The sequence below is a fragment of the Petromyzon marinus genome, chromosome 4 (genome assembly GCF_048934315.1).
Source record: "Petromyzon marinus isolate PM22_M1 ecotype Great Lakes invasive population chromosome 4, UKy_Petmar_22M1.pri1.0, whole genome shotgun sequence".
Classification (NCBI taxonomy): domain Eukaryota; kingdom Metazoa; phylum Chordata; class Hyperoartia; order Petromyzontiformes; family Petromyzontidae; genus Petromyzon; species Petromyzon marinus.
The window spans coordinates 19,456,517-19,477,638 of record NC_133670.1 but is presented as its reverse complement, the minus strand read 5'-3'; the positions used below and the strand labels follow the sequence as shown (position 1 = coordinate 19,477,638).

The 21,122-nt window shown below is 41.0% G+C and overlaps 1 protein-coding gene across 3 annotated transcripts; it reads right to left on the bottom strand.

Annotated features, from left to right (window-relative positions):
* Positions 1-140: 140 nt before the first annotated feature.
* Positions 141-16,630, bottom strand: CASD1 (CAS1 domain sialic acid O acetyltransferase 1). 3 transcript variants are annotated; one of them, XM_076059822.1, is made up of 18 exons: positions 16,457-16,630; positions 13,632-13,728; positions 12,527-12,647; positions 11,887-11,931; positions 10,815-10,877; positions 10,469-10,513; positions 10,040-10,163; positions 7,879-8,099; positions 7,158-7,589; positions 6,830-6,919; positions 6,507-6,626; positions 5,402-5,558; positions 4,820-4,899; positions 4,311-4,412; positions 4,069-4,209; positions 3,335-3,412; positions 3,084-3,176; positions 141-2,943 (listed from the first exon to the last, which is right to left on the bottom strand). In XM_076059822.1, the coding sequence occupies exons 1-18, from the start codon at positions 16,599-16,601 to the stop codon at positions 2,677-2,679; spliced, it is 2,421 nt and encodes an 806-aa protein (XP_075915937.1). In that variant the 5' UTR covers positions 16,602-16,630; the 3' UTR covers positions 141-2,676. The 3 variants fall into 3 exon arrangements, with proteins under 3 accessions (XP_075915937.1, XP_075915938.1, XP_032801588.2); XM_076059823.1 differs by having other exon boundaries at positions 13,632-13,742; positions 16,457-16,538; XM_032945697.2 differs by lacking the exons at positions 13,632-13,728; positions 16,457-16,630 and having other exon boundaries at positions 12,535-12,647.
* Between the last annotated feature and the right edge of the window lie 4,492 nt (positions 16,631-21,122).

Here is a 21,122-nt window from a genome sequence, read left to right as displayed (position 1 = left end):
AATGACCAATCACAAAAAATGTGAGCACATAGTTATTTTGTTTACATTGTTTAATGAGTTAATGGATAAACTATTAATTTAAAAACAACGGACAGTAGTACAAACTGCTGACTGGAGTACAAAAAGAGACGCCACGCATCGAGTCTTCCACATTTAATATTACAGTAGTCTGGTTACAATTGCAACCTGAAGAAAATTAATGTACAAAATTACTTCCATACATACACGCAATGGATATACATAATTGCTTCCCATGACACTACTCCAGTAGGCAACCAAACGCTTATGTAAATTCATATACTTTAACAATAACCACGTAGCCATAATAAATTACCTCACAATAATTCACATCTCCACCTACCAATGTGCAATGTAATGTAAGCGGTATTTTATTTATTAAATAGAATAAGTTACGCATTTCATTTCATGCTTTTAAAAAGCTTAATACAAATTCCATTTTACGCTGTTTAAATGTATAAAACACCTATAAACACTTTAAAGATTGAAATGTAAAACTTGCAATTATCTTATCAGTGCACATCAGTTACAGTACAGTTATTAGAATGCATTTCTGTATTCAAATGTACTTTCAACAGAAACGAAAGACAATAAAATAATGCCAATTCTGCACTGCAGACTAAACAAAAATAATGAAAATGTACAAACTGTAATTCGTTTTTCATCGCCTGTCCTTTTAAATAGTCCAAAAGCAACTTGTTCAATAGCTTAGAAAATAGCTATAAAGCTTACATGTTTACATCTCCAGGTGTAACATTTGACAAATTATCAGCGATACATACAGTACTATTCAGAGCATAGGACACAAATGACACAGCATGTGCTACATTGACTATAATGTACATAGTCAATGAAAAACCCATAAATGTACTTAACAAAGTACACTATTATTGAAGCCTTTGTTGAGGGAAGCATATACAAGTTAAATGGCTGTTCCCATAAACTATATAAACCTATTTTTAAAATTTCAGGGATCTTGAGAACGGGTAAAGATTGTGAGCACCCAAAAATCATCAACTCACCAACCACTACAATTTGCCCCAAGGTTCTCATAAGCAATTTCCTTTGAAACCGACGTTTAAGACCAGAATATATCATTGAACACTCTTTATGTTCATCAATATTCTAATCACTCTGCCTACGTTCTTGCATTTCAGTAGCTTTGTAGTTTTACAAATGTGCATCAAATACTTGTGTTGTGCACCATCGACATTCAGGGGCTCTCAACTGCAGTCCTCGAACTCACCCCCCCCCCCCCCCCCCGCCAAATAATACACTTATTATTCAACAGATGCATGCAATATCGTTAAATAACATTTCAATGGATAAATTGGTAAACTGGAAAATGTGGTAGGGTGCAAGAACCAGAAGTTGAAAACCTCTGAATAGACCCTATAAACACAAATGCAAAAATAAGGCTCGTATACAATTATTTTTTTGTAAATCTGTTTCATCGATAATGGCATTTGCATTTGTTGATAGTTAATTATTAGTTTATGCACAATGTAGATCAAACTAGTATATTCCACTGTATTTTTCAAAAATGGCAAGTGTTCATGATGTGACTACACTTGTAACCTATCTTTAAGTAGGTGTGGGGCATGATGAAAACTGTTAAACAAATTTTGCTTCAAAATTTCAAGTCAATTATTTGGTTCATGGATGCAAACAAAAAAGTCAAAGGTGGACATTCATCAATTAGACATACCTTTTCTATCCAAGCTGAAACACTTAAAAAAACAGGCTAATTGTATATATTAGGAAAATAAATGTATTTACTAATGGGGTTATCTTACTCTTCACTAATGCCCTTTATGAATGTTGCTGCAGAAGTACATTTTATTCATTTATTATATTCCCATAAATAGGTTTGGCTGTGTGTGTAGTATTTCAACACACAAGAGGAGTCCAATTAAGCCTAATCACGTCTGACATGCCTGCTTTTGCATTTGATTTAAAACACACCAAGCTAACATTTATCACTTGATGGAAACATAGCTATCAGAATGGTTGGTAGCTCGCATAAACCTGACGAGAATTTCCGTAGGTCCAGTAACTTGGCAATCAAAATATTTATTCAAGTTTTGAAGCACAAACCTATTAATGTATCCAACTCCATATTGCAATGGAACGATGGATGGGTCTGTATAGTGCTTGGGCACAGGTGAATAACAATGTATACTTGGTCCCCTGTTAATAATTTTACTTGTGCTTTACATTTAATGATCTTGCCATTTGCTTAGTGGTACATGCAGTCACACACATCATTTAAAGTAATCTCAATGTAAAGGTAATATTTTTCAAACAATGCAAACTGAATTGTAACGTTATTCGAGTGAGGGATAATAATACGCACATCGAAATGTTCCACATTTAAACCGAACATCCTGTAAAGTCATATTTTGGGATTTTATTTAACTTCAAAATCCTATAAAGTGGGGGATTCTCAACCAATGATCTCTGGCTCCCTCGGGATTTATAGATATATAATTTGTTGTTCATAAAAAGACGAAGGGGCCCCGACATTGCAAAGGGATTACTGAGGGGGTCCGTGCCCACTCCTTGACATTTTTATTGCCCTTGTAAAGGGATGCCAGTTAAAAAAAGGTTGAGAATCACTATTACATAGGACACCTCTGACTGGAATCAAAAGCCTCATCAGACCGGCAACCGTTGGTGGATCCAGTGGAGCAAGAGGAGTACCAGGAGGACGGCACCGACACACAACAACTTCTTGAACAGTACACCGCCCTCCTTAGGAATAAGCACATGTGACAGTGTGTTGGTGATTTCAAAGATCTCATGGGCCGCACAAGTAAAGATGAACGTGGTCACAGTCAAGTTGAGAAAGGGGATGCCTGGGATCAGAACAAGGATCCCTTTAGTGTCTGCTGCTAGCCAGATGTGGCACTGGCATATGAACAACTGGAAAATAAAAGCGGGGGGGGGGAACAACAATATGAAAATGTATCACATGACCCGCTTCTCATTTAAAAATGCAAACACACTGGTTTTTTACATTTGTGTGTTAAAACAAATGTTAGCTTTCTTTAAAAAAGTCTTACCTCTAATGACAGTTTTCCAAACCAAGCAAAAAAGGTGCTGTACTTGTGACGCAAGCATCCTGGTAAATTTCTTATGAAAATAAAGGCCAAAATCTATAAATGGGAAAGAGTTGCATCAAACTTAACAAACATTAAATGCATTGTGGACTATAAATCTACAACACGCATTTAAAGCAACATTTTTTTTTATCAACAGTGCATGAATACAAATGTAGTAATTTGAAAAATAAAGCATCAGAAATGTTACTCACTGGTACAACAGAGATGAACGGGTGAGCTTTGTTGCATTCAGTCTTATTCTTACATTTACTTGCCCAAACTGAAAAACCCTGAAAAATGGACATTAATCATATCCTTTATGGAGAGAAGAACATTTACACGTCTGTAAAATACTACACAAAAAGGATACATCAAATTTTACTCCTTAAATATACCTGTATGTATGTGTAGAACCAAACACTTTAGTGTAAACTAGTGGTTTTTAACTGTTCTGGACCTGCAGACCAGTCAACCCTCAACATTTTTCGCAGACCACCACACAGTCAAACATTTGGTGTATTATGAAAAAATATATATCTGTAACAGTTTTGTGGACCACCAGTTGTGTACAGACCAGAGTGGGAACCCCTGGTGCAACAAATGTACACTTGGGACTATTTTGAGTTAAGGAAACAGTGTTTAAATATTTGGATTAAAAACATATCAAATAAAATGTTAAGTTCAATTATCGTAAAGATAGGTTTATCATCGACTGCCAATCATACATTTTCAATGCCCAGTAATGAGCCTAATTAATCTCTGAAAGTGACCTAACCATTCCATATTTTCAATCGGGGATATAAGAGGTTGATATTTATGTAAAAGCAAATATAACAATTTTTTTTTACTGTATTTAAACAGATTTTAGAGGTAAATCCCACACCTCTGGCGAGCATGGATGGCTACGTACGATGCTAAAGACGTTCCAAACACATAAATTGCTCACCGTGAGGCTGGCAATGGCCAGGATAAGCAAAGTAAGCGAGAGGCGTGGGGGAAGCAGTCCATCTCCATACGAGTCCCCAAGCAGCTGCAGCCGTCGCAGGGTGAGGTATCCGAAACCAAAGAGCATGCCCTGCACCACCGACTGACAAAACAGGAGTTAACACGGTGCTCATGTCCAGATCTGTCTGAATGGCAAATGCAAAAGGAAATGAGGCGTTTGAAGAACTTGTAAAAAATACTTACGAAGCGATCTAGCTGCCAGCGGAACCACCATTCATTTAGATTCCCATTAAGTTCAAATAACTCAGACAAAGGCCAGAAGGAAAACATCTTTTCAAAAAAGTCCTGTAGGTAAAAGGAACATGTTGAGTTAATGAATATTATATTTTAATAATCAATTCACAACATGACTACTTCACTTTAACTGTGGTCTTCCTTAGGGGTTAAACATATACAGTAATCTATTGACAAACAGTTTATGAATGTTGTCATAGCTATTCGGAGTCATTGCTTCAAGCAGTCAAAACTAAAAAAAAATATTTTAAAATTGATGTCATCACCTCAAACCAAAACACAAACATTAACACAATAGTGAAACTAAATTTTGACACTCAATATATATCAAAGATGTGAATTTAATGATTTTCAAACTTTTACAATAGGAATGGAGATATGTATGACTATATTCTCAATAACTGCCTCTTTATTTTCATGTTTATTTAAATAATTTTTAGGTACAAAAAAATGTGAACCTTTGATGCTGAGAGGAGAACAATGCAGGTCACGAGTCCACACAACTTCAAGATCAAAATTATGTTAAAAAATACACTTCCTGCAAACACAATACAATGTTACAGTATAATGCAGTGTTATAGCACCGCAAAGCATGCATACATTTATGAAAATAGGCAACCGAATGGATACCCACGTAAAAATCTTTGAGTGTACACATTATTAGCCACTCACTATTATTGCAGTGTTGCAATGTGGTTGCTTTTATACACCATATAAATACACATTTTACTATAGAGTATTGTATGATTGTACAGGCATGTGCATGTATCACCATAACAAATCCAGTGCAATTAAATCACATGGTTGTACAATTTGAGTTTCCCTCTAATGTGATGCATTTTCTCGGTCATGTATTCATTTAAGTAAAGGCAATAAATACCAGATGTAAGATTCAGATTGTCACAATATTGACTTACATATTAATGACAAATCAACAGTATTGCATATTTACGAATGCTTTTGTGCACCTCGATATTAGCCGACTGCATAGTGTATTTCGTTTTCATTCACAAGGACGGCTTACATTATACTATACTGACCATTGGAAATCTTGGCACTGATCTGAGGCCAAATGGAGAGAAGCAGGAACATGACGACAAACCACACAGTGACCAGCGGCACAAAATAGTAAAACTGGTAAGGGCGGTCCATCACCAGACACAGGATGACCACCAGGAAGTTAAGGCGGAAACACACCTACAAACACAAAGCTCATTACTGTACTATATTTGTACAGGAACACTGAGAATCTGGAAACAAGGAATATGAATATCATACATAAATAATTTTTAGAACTATCATTAAAACATTTAATTACACAAATTACATAAAAAACTGAATTACAATGTATTTAAGTGGATAAGTTTGATGCTTAAAATTTTCAATAGCGTTTCGTTGCAACATTTATCGTAACTATTTTACTCATTGTTGGTTTCTACCAAAAAGGTACCATGAATAATAATGTAAAAATAATGTAATGAAGATACATGTACTCCGGTTCATCTAGCCAGCAGAAGCTATTTGAGGTATAAGTCAAGTACATTTTTATTTTTTTGTACATACGTCACACCTTTCTGGCATAAATCTGCCATTCAAAGCGCCATCACATTAAAACTAAATAATACAATTATAAAGACTCTAAACACCACACCTCTGGAGATCGTTCCACATGTGTGGTGCTGCGAATGAGAAAGATTTGTCTCCCATGGTTTTGTGTTTGGTTTTTGGTGGTTGGAAGTGTTTGGGTTCAGAGCCAAGTGATGTGTTGTTTTGCTTGATCTGTATGAGGTTTCTGTAAGGTGGAGCTTGTGTATTGCTTGTATGCTAATAGGATAATTTCAAAGCATATTCTGTATTGGATTGGTAACCAGTGTCAGTTTGTTCGCGTTTGTGATGTGGGATGATTTCTGGAGGTTGAAAATTAGTCTAGAGGTATTATTCTGGATGATTTGAAGGCATTGTAGCTGTGTTTGAGGTATGCCAAAAAGTAGTGAGTTGCAATATTCTAGCCAAGGGGTTATGAGGGATGACCTGTTTTTAACGATGTATGAGATTATCAATCTGATGTTGCGTAGATGGGCGTGTGCACTTTTTGTGATTTGAGATGTTCTGAAAAATGTAACACATCCATAAATATTTCCTTACCTGAAGGAGACGGTGCAAGCCCAGATCTCCTTTGCTCCAGAAGTAATAGAAGTGTCCATATCCAGTGAGAAATAGATAGGCAGCCACCAATACTCGAACATGCATGTATACCGGGAGGAACTGTACACACAAGGCACACCACTTTAGTTTATAGAAATCCTAACACATTTTTTTAAATGTATGAAAGCATATCAATTGTACAGCATGTTAACTGCAAATGTGTTGGTGTTGTTATACAAGCGTAATATGCTGTACAATAGAAATATGAATTTAGTTTTAATGCAGTGGACTTCTAAGTGGTATTATTTTGACTAAACACGTACTGCACTGGCTCCAGAGATGTGGTATATTAGGATGACAAGCTGCATCCAGCCTTTCCACTCATTAGTTTGTTCTCGGTTCAGCATGGAACTCTGTGGAGAATACAGTTCAGCAAATTTAAATTGCAAAACTAGGGATTATATTGCTGAAATAAGTTTTTAAATATCTACAAGCTTGAGCCTGACGCAATGTTTTACAGAGGTGTCATTATTATTGCAGTCTGAAAAATTTACAATTCATTTCATTTTAATTACATCACTTTGTAAGTTGGACACTCATAATGCCATTCAACAAAAATGAATTTGCACATTGCAACAAGTGTTAACTTACATCTTTGGCAGTGTCAGAGTAAAATATTCCAAGCACCATGACGTAAATCACAGGCACAAAGAAGTAAGTGTGGCTGTAGTGCTTCTGCTCTTTCATAAACAGATTTGCTCGATCACAAAGATAGAAGTACGCCATGATAAGCCCAAGCTTGGCGACAGGCCGAACCACAGTCTCCAGGGAGAATGAAGTTGACAGTGGGCTGATGACAGGCAATTTCTTTTCTTCCCCACTCTCCTCGTCTGTGCTGGGACGCACACTAGCCCTGCGTGGACGATGGCACGTGCGCACAACCACGCTAAGAAGAGCGCACAGCACAAACACACAGGCGACGACCTGCTGCACAAGTGTTGTGCGTGGCTGTGGCAGGCAGCACGAACCATCCACTGGCTGGATCACTGGGTTACACAATGCATTCAGTAGAATCATGGCATCCTGGCAGGTACACATACACAACGTGCATTCAATTACAATATTGTATGTGCATTTAACCTCAACTAAATGTAAGTTTATATGCATGTTTGTTCAATTAACATGTTAAGCATATAAGCAGTGTTTTATTAGTATATTGTTGCTGATGAGCTGTTCTGCACTTGTAGAAGGATTTACGATTAAAGTGCATTTAAATTTTAGGATTGATTTATCTCCAAGATGAGTTGCAATACAACAATTATACATTTATAATAACTCGAAAACAGAGATTAGAGACAATAAAAAAACTCACGGTGGTTAACACACTCTCAGGAAGGTGCAGTCCATCAGAGCATTTATCCAGCCCTGCCTGCGCTATTAATTGTGATGCCTTCAACACCAACAACTGGCCACCACTACCAGAGTTAGTGCTACTAGAGCCAAACATGTTAAGGACAGCTTCATTGTAAGAATCAATTCGAACGTTTGTGATCATTCGTCGACGTTCCGAGAGGATAGCTTCATTCACAGGGTCTGTAGATGACACAGAACCAATAATGTTGCAAAACATATTATTTTCAAAATATACAACTCAAATGGCAATATAATTATTTTAAAGTAGTACTTATTAAAGAGCACTAAATTCATTTCCATCTCATATCATCATCAACGCAAGCCTTCTGTTATAATCTCCCATAAACCTTTACTCAATGGGAAAATGAAAACATTACATGGATTTCCTTTCCTCTGACCACACACACAGCGGAGATCCACTACTCAAGACTCTCCCTCCTCCTGTCTGATCTACAACTGTCTTTCCATATGATGAAATTTATTAAAAACTATAAACAATTGATATTTTACCAAGTAAGGCCCACTGAGCTATATAGCTCTTTTTCAGCAGCAACCTGGCCACAAATGAAAGCTCAACAAAGTGGCTAATCATGTGGAAATGTATAGCAGCCAAATACTCTCGACGCATGTTTCTAAAAGTGGAGGGAAAAACCAGAGGACCTGAAGAAAATTCCACATGACCACGGGGAGAACATGCAAACTCCAAATATACAGATGTCAGGGTCGGATCGAACCTATGACCTCCTGTATACCTGGCGATGTAGTTAACATTTTGCCACCATGGTGCCCACAACCTCCCTCTGTGGCCTGTAACATTCCTTGCTCAAAATTGTAATACACAATGCACCCCTTCCCTTTTCAAAATTCTTGAAAAGTAAATGTTTTCCCCCTATGTGTACAGCAGTTTAAGATGCAGTTGCATTGTAAGATTTGTCAGCAATAACATTTTAGTTAAACAGTAATATATAACAAAGCAAATCCTTAATGCACATTCATTTAATGTGATGCATTTGCACCTTTTCATTTATTAAGGCTCATGTATCCTTTGTGAAGGATACGAAACTATACTAATTTGGGGTTTTCAAAAAATATTTTATATCAATGCAAGATACATAAAGTGACATGTTTTAACTAATACCATTAACATTTGGATTTGTAGAGCATCTAAATGCAACTGCATTTCACTTGGAGCATTGTCAGCATAATATAATGGTACCTTCTTAATTTACCTATGCCTGTTAAAAACATGATGAAAGGTCATATTGCAGTAACAATAATGTACATCTAGGTGGAGTGATGTATTACTTGATGACTTGTAGTGATTCAGGACAGCACCTCAATTCAAGAATAGATTTTTTTTTATAGTCGTGAACATCATCATAATGTGAACCCATTATATCTTATACAAATAAACGTCTCTTCTTACACATATGATTCGATTAATATATTGTGAGCTTAAGAATATATATTAAATCACGCATTGTTATACCTATGATCAAGTCAGATTAAACTAATCTATATTGGAAACATATGAACTGGTCCATCATGACGTTCATACTAAAGAAGCCTGTTAAGTAAGATATCACAAAATCATAACATATTTTGGAAAACATTGGTTTAAAAATGTCCCTAAACATATCTGGAATAATATTCCGTTCAGATATAAAGCACTGCCGGATGGGGCCTCCAAGGGCAAGCTGCCTACCATCACCGCCTCCGAAACATGAGCAGTACTGCAAGTCAATAAAATGCATGTTGCATTCTAGAAACTCCTATAAGCTGCAGATAATTGTAACGGTGACACAAACCCCACAGGCATCCCCACAGTATGTAGGGAGAGACTAGAATTACTTGGCCTGCACATTGTTTTCAGATGGCGGTATTTCTCATGGCATGTACAGGATGTTTAAGATAAAAAAAAACTCAACATAACTGATTGTAATCAGACTAAACCATGTGAGCATTAAACTCATCTTGATGATCTTGCAGCTGTCACAGCTATAAGTCACACGCTAATGAAAATAAAAATAATCCAGCATCATTACCACAGTTGTATTCACAAATCAACATTCTTTCTGTATCACTAAATTTACAATACAACGCAATAAACACAGCTCTACCTTGCAGGACCCAGTAGACAGGGCTGTCAGCTGCCAGTTGTTTCATGTGAGGCAGTAAGGCAGTGATATTTATTTTGTATTGTGTCAATGCCTCTTCACTCCCATTGTTTAGTTTGATTGACCACTGCAAAGCATACAATTCATCATGCCTGTGAGAAAGTGGACTTCATAGTGTTGCATGGTTAGTCTGAACATATGGTGTAAGCAGTCTGTGTTGCGGTGTTCAGAACGTCGGAAAATTAACATTAATAAATGAGCGCAGTAATGTTAGCATTGCCTTATCCAGACAAGATTTATTATTATCCTAAAGAGTATTAATCATCAAAACGTTACATGATGTGCACATTTTTTATTGACATATATCATTATATTAACAAATTGCAAACGAGGTCTAAAAAATTGTACTTTAAATTCCTCAATTTTACTTACAGTTCCGGCAGCTATCACGGTCATATCGGGCCTTGGTAGACGGTCCTAATCAAAACAGAAAATACCAAAACAGGGTGTGTGCTCGTGGCTCATTTAAATTTACACTTATGTTTTTCAATTAACTCTTTAATATAAACAGTAAATGGTCCCACAACAACGTTATTGTCATTTACAAAAAGATTACACGTACATTTTACAGTACTTTATGGGTCCATTACGATGGTTGTATTTGTATAATTTATTAGACATTAGATTCAATAATCAGGAACAAATATTAATTTTGAAATAATTTGAGTAATGTTTTCATAGGATTAATTTTTTTTATATTATTAAATGATGTGCTCACCTCATTCCATGCTTTGAAAAGGTTATTGACTGAGCTGTTTATTTCCGGGTACCAAAAAAAGTTCTGCAAAAACAATGTATAAAACTTTAGATACTGGCATTTTTATTATTTTTATATATATAGTGACCAATATGCCAGGGCATCGCAGGAGAGGTTTACATCATATCTCAACTCAAATATTTGAAAAGGGCACCGTCAGTAGCAGATATCTCTGTGGGCACAAGATAGCTCAGCAAATGGCCTGCAAACTGACATCAGTTTGTCAATAAGAGGGCCCCCCTCATTAATAATCATGAACAGGTTACGTCCTCCACATGGACCCCCCCCCTCATTAATAATCATGAGGTGATGTCACTCCAAATGGAGCACCCTCCCCCCTCATGAATAATCATGAGCAGGTGACATCACTCCACATCGAACAGCCCCCCTCATTAATAGCTATAAGGTGACGACCTACAAATGGACCCCCCCCCCGCCCCCATTCATAATAATTAGCGGCTGACGTCACTCCACATGGGGGGCCAAGGCGCCTCCTCCCCCCTAAACGGCGTCAACTTACAACCCTCACCACAAAGCCAGAACCCTCACGTCACGTGATCTCCATAACGCTATTGTGACATCAAAGTAAAAAGGACGTCATGATGAACAAGGGATTATAACCTGAAAATGAAATAGGTCTGTGTCACCGCACCCTTACAAATTGCACACGCATTAATGCAATGAATATCACGTTGCGGTCTGCTTTTTGCTTGCAACTTTCAGATTTACTACAATACACCAATCCTTGGACGGGCAAAAGGCTAGTTATATATGAGGACCAAATCCCATATACAGCCACTACCAAGCAAATGAAAATCCTACTACCAAAAAAACACAAATTAAGAAATGACACCAAAAAACAAAAATGCGTCCAAGGCAGTGGCACTGCTAGGTTGCAAGGTGGCACGATTAGCACGGTTAGAATATAATATAGACAAGTGAGGTTTTATTATATGTACACTTTTATATCAACGCAAACTTAAAATTTGACCAATCACTTGTTAGAAACGTTTAAACAAAAGAAGAAACTTACCACTTTCAGTTTTATTTGTTTTTCTTCAAATGTAATATTTGTATGCTGTGAGAAATGGAAAAAAATACGTGACTTAAAAATGCGATTTGATAAAAACATTCAATGGGAAAGCATATTTAGTCGACAAAAAGTTTTACATTTGTTTGGTACTTAAAAAAAACAATTGTATTGTTGGCATTTCTATCATTTGTATCCACTCCTGAATGACATCACCACAACCCAAACCACCTCAGTCCTGACAATGCTTCAATATAGCTCGCTTCACAGCACATCAGCTGATCTCATCACTTCATCTCCGGACGGCTAAGCTCTTAGGCCGAGTCTCATCCATCGGCCATCATCTTATCCAGGTGTCCTTCGCAAGCCAACTTACTTTCCTTCAAAGTCAATATGTAATTTTCCATTTGTTCCCTAATCCATGCAACTCTCTGTCTCGCAATATCATTCAAAGCATTTACATGCCCATGCTTTTTTTAATATACAATTTTCATCTTTGGTTGCATTATGAATGTGAAAAAGCAGCTACCATGGTGCGAGTTAAAAATTATTACTATGGTGTGATTATATCAGTCTTCTTTATTGTTGCTTTCAATTAAACTGCATGACTATTCAATTTGTATATTACTACCAAGAGACATACCTTTTTACCTTCATCTCGCCTCTGTGGGTTGATCAGCTTTGTGAAGGCATAGAAAAGCTGCCTAACTCTTGAATCGCCCACAAAAGTCACTTGCTTGCCTCTCAAACAATCTGATATCTCACTGCAAGGTGCGAGACACAAATTATATGAAAATGTTATAAAGTGTAAAACATACAGCACGACGAATATGCATAATTGCATTACGGGTGTAGTGGCATCCATGGAGACACACACTAGAACTTGGAGGCAACACGTTTATTACAACACCCCGACAGGGTAACTACATACACGTACGGGATAACGACATAGGTGGTAGCTAACTTCCACTAGCGCCTAAACCACAACGGGCAACTATGTAACCGGGTCAGGAACGTACTGCCTGACCCACGATGCTGAACGTGACGACCCAAGATCGAGGAGACGTAGCACGGCGGGTTGATTCCATAAGACAGCCTGCATCGGCGCTCGGAACTTCCCTTTAATGGCCCTGAGCGTGGCCTGACCCCACCCTAGGCCACACCCCTTCTAGATCCTACTCGAAGGTTCTGGGCCTTATGTCACGTGTCCCTCTCGCCACCCCTTGGCTCCCCTCTCCTGGTCACGTGCCCTCTCAGGTTCACCCAGACGGTCATGTCCTGAAGTGCCCTCTCTCAGGCCGTCACCAGAAGCATGCCCCCTAGGGCCCGCTTCTATGCCATACACTCTGGTGCCAGAGAGACGCTTACATGCACAGTACCACGCTTCTTCCAATAGCTGGCGCTAGACGCCATAGTGACTCAATATACATCACTACACGCGTATAAATTCGTTAAGGTAAAAAAAAGCACAAACACAAGGAATTACGTTCATACATATACATGTTATGAGCTTATATATAACGAGTATAGAACTATGTGGGAAATAAACATTGATTGTCCTATGGCGAATGACTGAATATGTAATTGTCGCAACTGGCTCAGCTAGCAAATGAAAACACTGCCCAATGTTCATTTAAGAGGCGATTCTATACATCCGGAGTTGTAGTCTTTACCAGAGAGGCAGTGTACACATCCGTTAATGTATGGAACACCACAGTACAATAAGCATGGCGTGATAAGTGCGTCACCTTGTCCTATACGTGTGCATCATGCAGCCCCGTGGTTGCCAGACTTCATCTCCAAGGAAACGACCATCATTGAGCAGCCCTGCACACGTGTCTCCACCTGCACACAAGCAGCTGTCATGGGTCGCTAAACGTGGGCTGTCCAGGTTTTGAAAAAAAACGGTTAACTTCAACGGGCTAAAAAAACACACAGCGACAAAAAAGCTCCAGAGAAATTAGATAGCAGTGCGAGGAACGGGGAGCCCTTGTCTTTGTGCAGAGCGATGATTGTGGGGTCATGCCCCTGTACTCTGAGGGGTACGGCCAGCATCAGGGGTAGGGGTGCCAAGACGGGTGGCACCATGGATGGGGTGGTGATGGTTATGGTGATGGTGTTGTTGATGCTGCTGTTCAGGCAGTGGCGATCGTGGTGGTGTTTATGTTTATAGTGTTGGTGTTAATGGTGCTCATGATGGTGTTTGTGGTAATAATGTTGCGTTCATAGTATGCGTTTTGATGGTGGTAGTATTGTGATTGTATTGACTGTATTGATAGCGATGATTATCGTGTTATATTGACGGTGGCTGATTATGATATTGTAGTATATTTTTTATTATATTGTTCATTAAGCTGCTGATGTTAATGGTACAGCATTAGCATTACATTCTTGTTGATAGTGTTGAGGATGTTGGCAATAATGGAATTATTGTTGATGAGACTATTAATGCTGATGTCATCATTATTATTATTCTTGCTTACCCACGAAAGAGTCAAAACTGTTTCAAGAGGGTTCGATTTTCACAGTATGATGTTACTGTGTCATCCCAATTGAGATTTTTTTAAAATGTTTTTTTAGCTATGGGAGTAAATCAATGCACAACACACAAACTCCACACAAAGGCACCCGAGTCGGGAATCGAACCCAGGGCCTTCGAGCAGTTAAGCATTCAGTGTTACATTGCACCATGCTGCTGCTTGCTGGCCAGTGATGTTTTTGCTATGTTGATAAAATAAAAGGCAGATGTGAGTGGATTGAAGCACTTCTGGAATGCTGAACTTTGCTCATGTCAAGCAACATACCGATGTCTCCGGAGGAAATACCTGCTGAGATATAGGGATGGACGCTGACAAAAAGGAACAAAATCGTGCAAAGTAGTATGGAGAGATGCATGTTTTGGGATTACACTGACATACTACGGTAAATAGAAGTTAAATACAAACATTAACAGTTAAGAAACGTGGGCTTGGACCGAATACGTGGCTATAAGTGCTGATGGCCGGTGGTCGTGAATAACAACTCGTGTGGCAGCAAAAGGAAAGCGTCCACGAGGAAGGGAAACAACTGCGGAGACGAGGGCGATAATATCGACTCGTGTGGACGTGCTAGGTAGATTGGTGGATTATGCCCAACTCCGTGCGCCGTGTTAGGCCTTACATTTGTGTTAAGCATTCGCGTGCATGTGACGTAAAAAGGTAGAGGTTTTCATCCGTGCAAATTGCTTGTTCGCGCCACTGCTGGCGAAAGGGCCTCCACTCGAGGGGGATCTAGAGAGATACCCCCTTTTTATGATGGTGACATGGCCCAGCGTTAGCGCGTTCCGACGCCTGTTGCAGAGGTTCCAGGTTCTAATCCAGAGACCATCCTATTTATTTACTGGGGGGGGGGGGGGGTGTAATCATCATAATACGCGCCGTCTTTCTCACAGCGGACGTTAAACATTCCCTGATATATATTATTGGTTCTTTCGGTAAAGTCACGTAGAACCAAGAATATGAATCCCTGCAGTCACGAAAGCTTTAAATCAAAATAAAATCCCCCGATATCTTTGGCAAGAAAGGGTGGGCCAGGGTACAAATTCGAAAACGAACCTGCAAATTACTCGAGATGTTTGTTACGCAGCATTAATACTGGTAGGAACGAAGTTGTAAACTGAGTGTACCAGCCTGCAATAGATTAATGTGTCCGTCCGTCCGTCCCCTTTCAATACTTTAACGAAGTGAAATCTCGTGCTGTTGGGTGTAAAATCAGCAATAGACAGCGCAGAGAACTTGTCCTACCAGCCCACCCTGCAGGGACCTGTTTAATTACCCCCTTATTGGCAGACAACTGGCCCCGGGTGACTCTTGCCAATGAGACACGAGTCTGGTTTCTCGAGTTGTCACCGGATTAAACAAACCATCCTGAAACTTAAAACTCGAGCGTATTCGGCTTTATCTTCCACGCTGGCCATACGTCTTTTGACAAAAAAACAGGTGGAGTGTACTGTACTCATAATTGTGAACTGCCGTACGGGGAGATGGCACTGGCGACCCCGGGTTATTTGCAAGCCCCACCTGTCAACACCACGTAAAACGTCCCCCCCCCCCCATTAACACAGCAGTGCTTGTGTTGCTGTGTTGTTGCATTGATGGTATCGACGGCGTGTCGGTGAGGGTTATTGCAGCGTGTCGGCGAGGCTGTTAAATGTTGTTTATTATTGTCGATGCCATTGCTGTGGTGTCGCGTTGACAGTAACGTTGACTGTACAGGCGACTGTCATCGTTCACTTGTCGAGGCTGTCGATGCGTCGCTAATGATGTCGGCATATTTGACGTGGTGGTGCATTGTCTACAACACAACATCGACGACGACGATGATGATGCTGTTAGCACATCTGACGTGACGGTGCACTATCCAGCACGTGGCAATGAAGATGTCGGTGACGATGTGGGAACGACGTCTGGCGCGATGGTGCCGATATAATCCTCGTGTGTGGAGATGTTGAAATGCGCGCAGTCAACAACGCGCACGACCCGTTGCGTCGAGTCGCATCGCGTCCCCCCCCGCCGCCAGATCAACCCCCTCCTACCCGTGAGGTGCCTGTCCGCGCCGTGGAACAGCGCCAGGACGATGGCGAGCGCCGCCGCCGCTCGCTTCGCCCACAGCCCCGCGGCAGCCGCCGCCGCCGCCTCCTCGCCGCGCCGATGCGGCCTCCGCGCGGCCGAGGGCGCCATGCCGCGTGACGTCACCGCCGCCGCCACCACCACCACCGCTACTACCACGTGACTCTCCCGCGCGCGCCAACCACCTCTGGCCCCACGTGACTCCCTCCCCCTGTCCGGCTCGCGCGCGCCTCTCTCCGCCCCACGTCACCGCCGCCGCTACTACCACGTGACTCTCGCGCGCGCGCGACACCCGCCCCCTCTCTGCACACGTGACTCCCTCACCCCCCACGTGACTCCCCTTACTCGCCCATCACCCACCCCAAAAGCAAAGCCGCTACAACTTTAATTCAGCATTTATTTAAATTCTATGTCCCTGTGCAATATTAAGGGGCCATCCATTTAGTGCGTTACGGGGGGGGGTGGGGGGGGGGGTGAAGCCTCGATAATAATTCGTCTACATTGGCCTTCAGATGAGTTAGACAGTCCGGCGGTGGACTATCTGTTTGCTTAAACACGTTAATATTGATCGTTTATACGTGGATTGAATATCGGCCGTTCTATAGGATTCGTGGGCGGGGGGGGGGTGTAAAAAGTCCGCGTGCGTACAGGGAGGGGGGGAAGGGGTCAAGTTTTGACAGATTTTTGCGTTACCTACTCAATGGATGGCCCCTAAATGGCCCAAGGACCCAAGTGATTTACCCCAACCGCATCTCGTACGGTGCGAAAGAAGTCCAACGTAGGGTAGCCTGATGTAAAAACTTAATGACGAAAAGCGAGACATCAGTGTGCGTCATTGTACATCATTGTCAATAAGAAAGGGTCATGTTCGTTAATCTTGCCTGCTGAGTATGGCCAATTAAATACTTACCCGGAATAGGCTAAGCAGGTGTGAGCCGGGCGGCGATTTGCTTGCGTTGGGTGACATCCGCACAAATGATAATTGATGGTTTGCAGGGCTATGTGATGAGCAGAAGAGGGCAGTGCACCAAAATCTATTTTTCTCAGAACAGCAAAGTATGCACTTTTACGTCTTTTTTATTAAATGCTTCCTGTTTTTAACCCCACTGACCAGCTTGGTGTGTGCATGTACAGGGTGGTCCAGATGCTTTGTGACCCCCCCCCCCCCATGAATCGTCCCCAATTTTTTATTATATACATATTCACGTTTCAAATAAACCTTACTTAAAAATATATTATGTTTTAGAGAATTAAATGGAGGTCACAACACATCTGGACCACCATGTATATTGCTATAACATGGAATAATGGCCGATGATCAGGAATAATACCTTAGAGGCAGCAAGGCATGAACGTGTCCGAGTGTACGGGTAGGGTTGCAGGATCTACGGTATAATTGTTACATCTCAGAATCACGATAAATGGCAACGACTCAGGATGCCTTCAACCGGCAGTGGATTGATCATGGCTGATGATGATGATGGATCATAATTAGCCTCTGGATTACAAAGGGCGGAACATTGTTCCACTGTGTGAATGAGCACCTGGCAGGCACCAGTGTTTTGCTAACAGGGCATGTTTGTGCTTTTTAAAGCCTGTTTTGAAAACATTGCACCGTCATTTTATTTCATAAACACACGTATCATGTGATGGCAACAGTTGTGATAAAACCGCATTCGATCTTTGGACCACAGTCTGCATTGACGAGCATGGAGTTTGTACTTACTGGAGTTTCTGCAGCAATGCCACAGCTACTATTTTATAAGTATCAGCATACTTGAGTTTATACCCGGTTTTCCGTCTGGTGATAAGTTGCATAAACCACCTTCACGGGAGTTTTCCAATTAGTATGACAATATAAAGCATCACTAGAAGGAACATCACTTGAGGTGCTTGCCTCTGCCTGGGCCTATTAGTATCTGCTGCCTGGTGCAATCCTCGCTCTTCCGCTCACCCCTGCTATCTCTTCTTTCATGGATTTTTTTTACTTTGTTCCGTGGTGGTAGTGCTGGGATTTCTTTAGGATCTGTAGGAGTTGTGCCAAGGCCATACTGGGACTTTTTCCTGATATCCATTGGAGCTGTGCCATGCCAGGGTGGTGCCAATGCCTTTCTTAGGTCTTGATGGGTCGAAGCCATGATATGAATGGAGTCTCTTCCAGGGCCCAGATTTTCGCACATGGCTTTCTAGGAAATATTGTTAGCGCCAATAGTTCTCAAGAACGCCCAAGGACTACCTAGGCCTACTAAAGTCCGCCTGTGATGATGCCACCATTTTATTGTGACTTGTTAGGACTGTGCCTTGGTGGTGCCTGGAATTCTTCGCAGGCAACCAGGGATGTGCTTTGGAAGTTATGGGGCCTATCTGGGGGACTTCCTGAGATGGATGGTATGATTGTGGCAGTTGTTTGGTGGCCTAGAAGCGACTTTAATTATTTCTGGAGAACACTTTTGCTGGCGACTTATATCTCCGACCAGCACCACCTAGCCAGTGAGCTGGAGCACGTACACCAAGCCCTCTGGATGAATGGATATTCTGACTGTACAATCCGCAAAGCTGTCTCCCCAGCCATCTGAGGACCCAATCAAAACCAACACCTTGCCATACATAGCAGAGGTTACCAAAAGGATTTCCAAAATTTTAAACAAACACAAGATCCAGGTTCGTTTCAACACAGTACACAAAATCCGTGATTTGATCCCATCTGTAAAGGATGTGAGTCCTGACATGCAATATCCTGGTGTCTACAAACTAAGTTGTGGCTGCGGCAGCAGTTACATTGGGGAAACAAAGCGACATGTCTTGGACCATGTTTGCGAACACAAGGCAGATCTGAAGCACGGTAGGACCAATACCTCTGCCGTTGCTGATCATTGTTTTAACGCTGTAGGCACACACGAAATAGATTTTTCCAAGACGAAGGTACTCTGCAAACCCACTGGCTATCATCAGAGATTTGTTCATGAAGCCATCCAGATATATAAAGACAGACACAACTTTAACCGAGAAGATGGGTACAAATTGAGAAATCATTGGAAGGACGTGAATAACCAGCTAAAGTCTTAACCTGCTGTGATGTTTCCATCCTTCCTGCGATTTTAGCTGACTCTCTGAGTTGCATTATTAGGTTGAATGTCTTTGTATTGACGGGCTGGATGTCCTTCTTGCTCAGTCACCGATGCTGCGACATGCTAAGCTCGTGCATTGACATGCTAATCTCTCACAATACAATAGCCACTTCCACAGCCTCAGGGAGACCATCTATCGTTCCGCCCTCTTACCCTGAGGCTGCACCCATCTCAAGCCTATATAAGACCTTGTTTCAGTAGCTTTCTATCACCTGAAGACGGTCGCTTGTGTTGCGATCAAAACGTCGTGATCTATTCATTTTCTATCTACGTGACTTTACCAATAGAACCAAAGAGTATGGATTCCTGCAGTCACGAAAGCTTCAAATCAAGATATTGCAATTTGGTTTTGACTCGGCACAACACATTGCCATTGGAAAAATTACTTGTGCCGTGTAGGCCTTGTACTGGCTCGGCTTAGATGTGCCGGGGGAAAAGGGGGTTGAGTTTTGGACTGAGTGGCTCAAGCATCCCTAGAGGTCATGTGCCATGTCATCATGTACCCTCTCTCCCATGTTTTCCACCACCATTGCTCTTGTTTTTATTATTCGTCACCAATGCCATGCTCATTCTGTAAGGTGTTGAGTGATAAAATTGTATTTAAGTACGAATTCAATATAAATCGTATTCGTAACTGGCTCGTCCCGAGATCCACACCGTGGCCACCGATGGTTGACGTTACCCATGATCCTGTGTGCTGCACTCACTGAGAGAGATCCATGTACTGTCTCAGAGCCCAGTGTGCACTTCTGGATGTTTATACCAGAACATGAGGATACCCTAGTAAATAATGTTGTGGATTTTATATCAATTACATTGGCAAACGCACATGTATGTTGGCAATAAATGCTAGTGAGGGTGGGGGGTTGATAACATGGGTTATCATGCCAAGTGTTTAAGTACGGAGCGGATTTGGAGAGGCCATAGGGGCCGTCCATAAATGACGTCATGCACCTGGGGGGGGGTCAGACATTTGTGAAGATGTGTGACGAGGGGGGGGTCACAAATCGCGTGACGTCATTTATGGACGGCCCCATAGGCTTAGGGTGTGTTTTATCTCTGTACTCAAAAACCACTAATGAAGGGATGCAAAAAGGACATCTTATCGTAATCTGTGTTGAGCCTCAGGTTTACTTTGCAATGTGTGTAAGCCACTTAGTCACATCACATGTTAATGCTTCACTCTGAGGTCTTTGACTTGATCAAGGTAGTAACTTTTCACTGCAGTAGATATTTATAAGATACTTTAAATAGCTTGTTTTCCAGTCCCAAACGGAAATTCACTCCAGCGTGATTACCATATTCATCGTAGAATGATGTTCCTGAGAATGTAACTACACTGTAGATAACTAGTGTATTTTATTGTTACCACAGGTATGTTTCTTGCAAGTCCATTGTAATTTCTTTGCTTGCACTGAGACCAACATAATTTGGTTTGCATGTGTTTATTTTCAAACGATATTTTATTCTTTGTAAATGGTGCAAATAATGTTTGGAAGCAGGG

What these genes read in the sequence shown, in the direction of transcription:
- CASD1 (XM_076059822.1), bottom strand. Translation starts at nt 16,601, where the DNA reads ATGGCGCCCTCGGCCGCGCGGAGGCCGCATCGGCGCGGCGAGGAGGCG. An exon ending in CGCGGACAGGCACCTCACGG is followed by an intron (nt 13,729 to 16,456) that starts GTAGGAGGGGGT and finishes GCTTGTGTGCAG; the next exon opens with GTGGAGACACGTGTGCAGGG. An exon ending in CTGAGAGTGTGTTAACCACC is followed by an intron (nt 7,590 to 7,878) that starts GTGAGTTTTTTT and finishes TGTACCTGCCAG; the next exon opens with GATGCCATGATTCTACTGAA.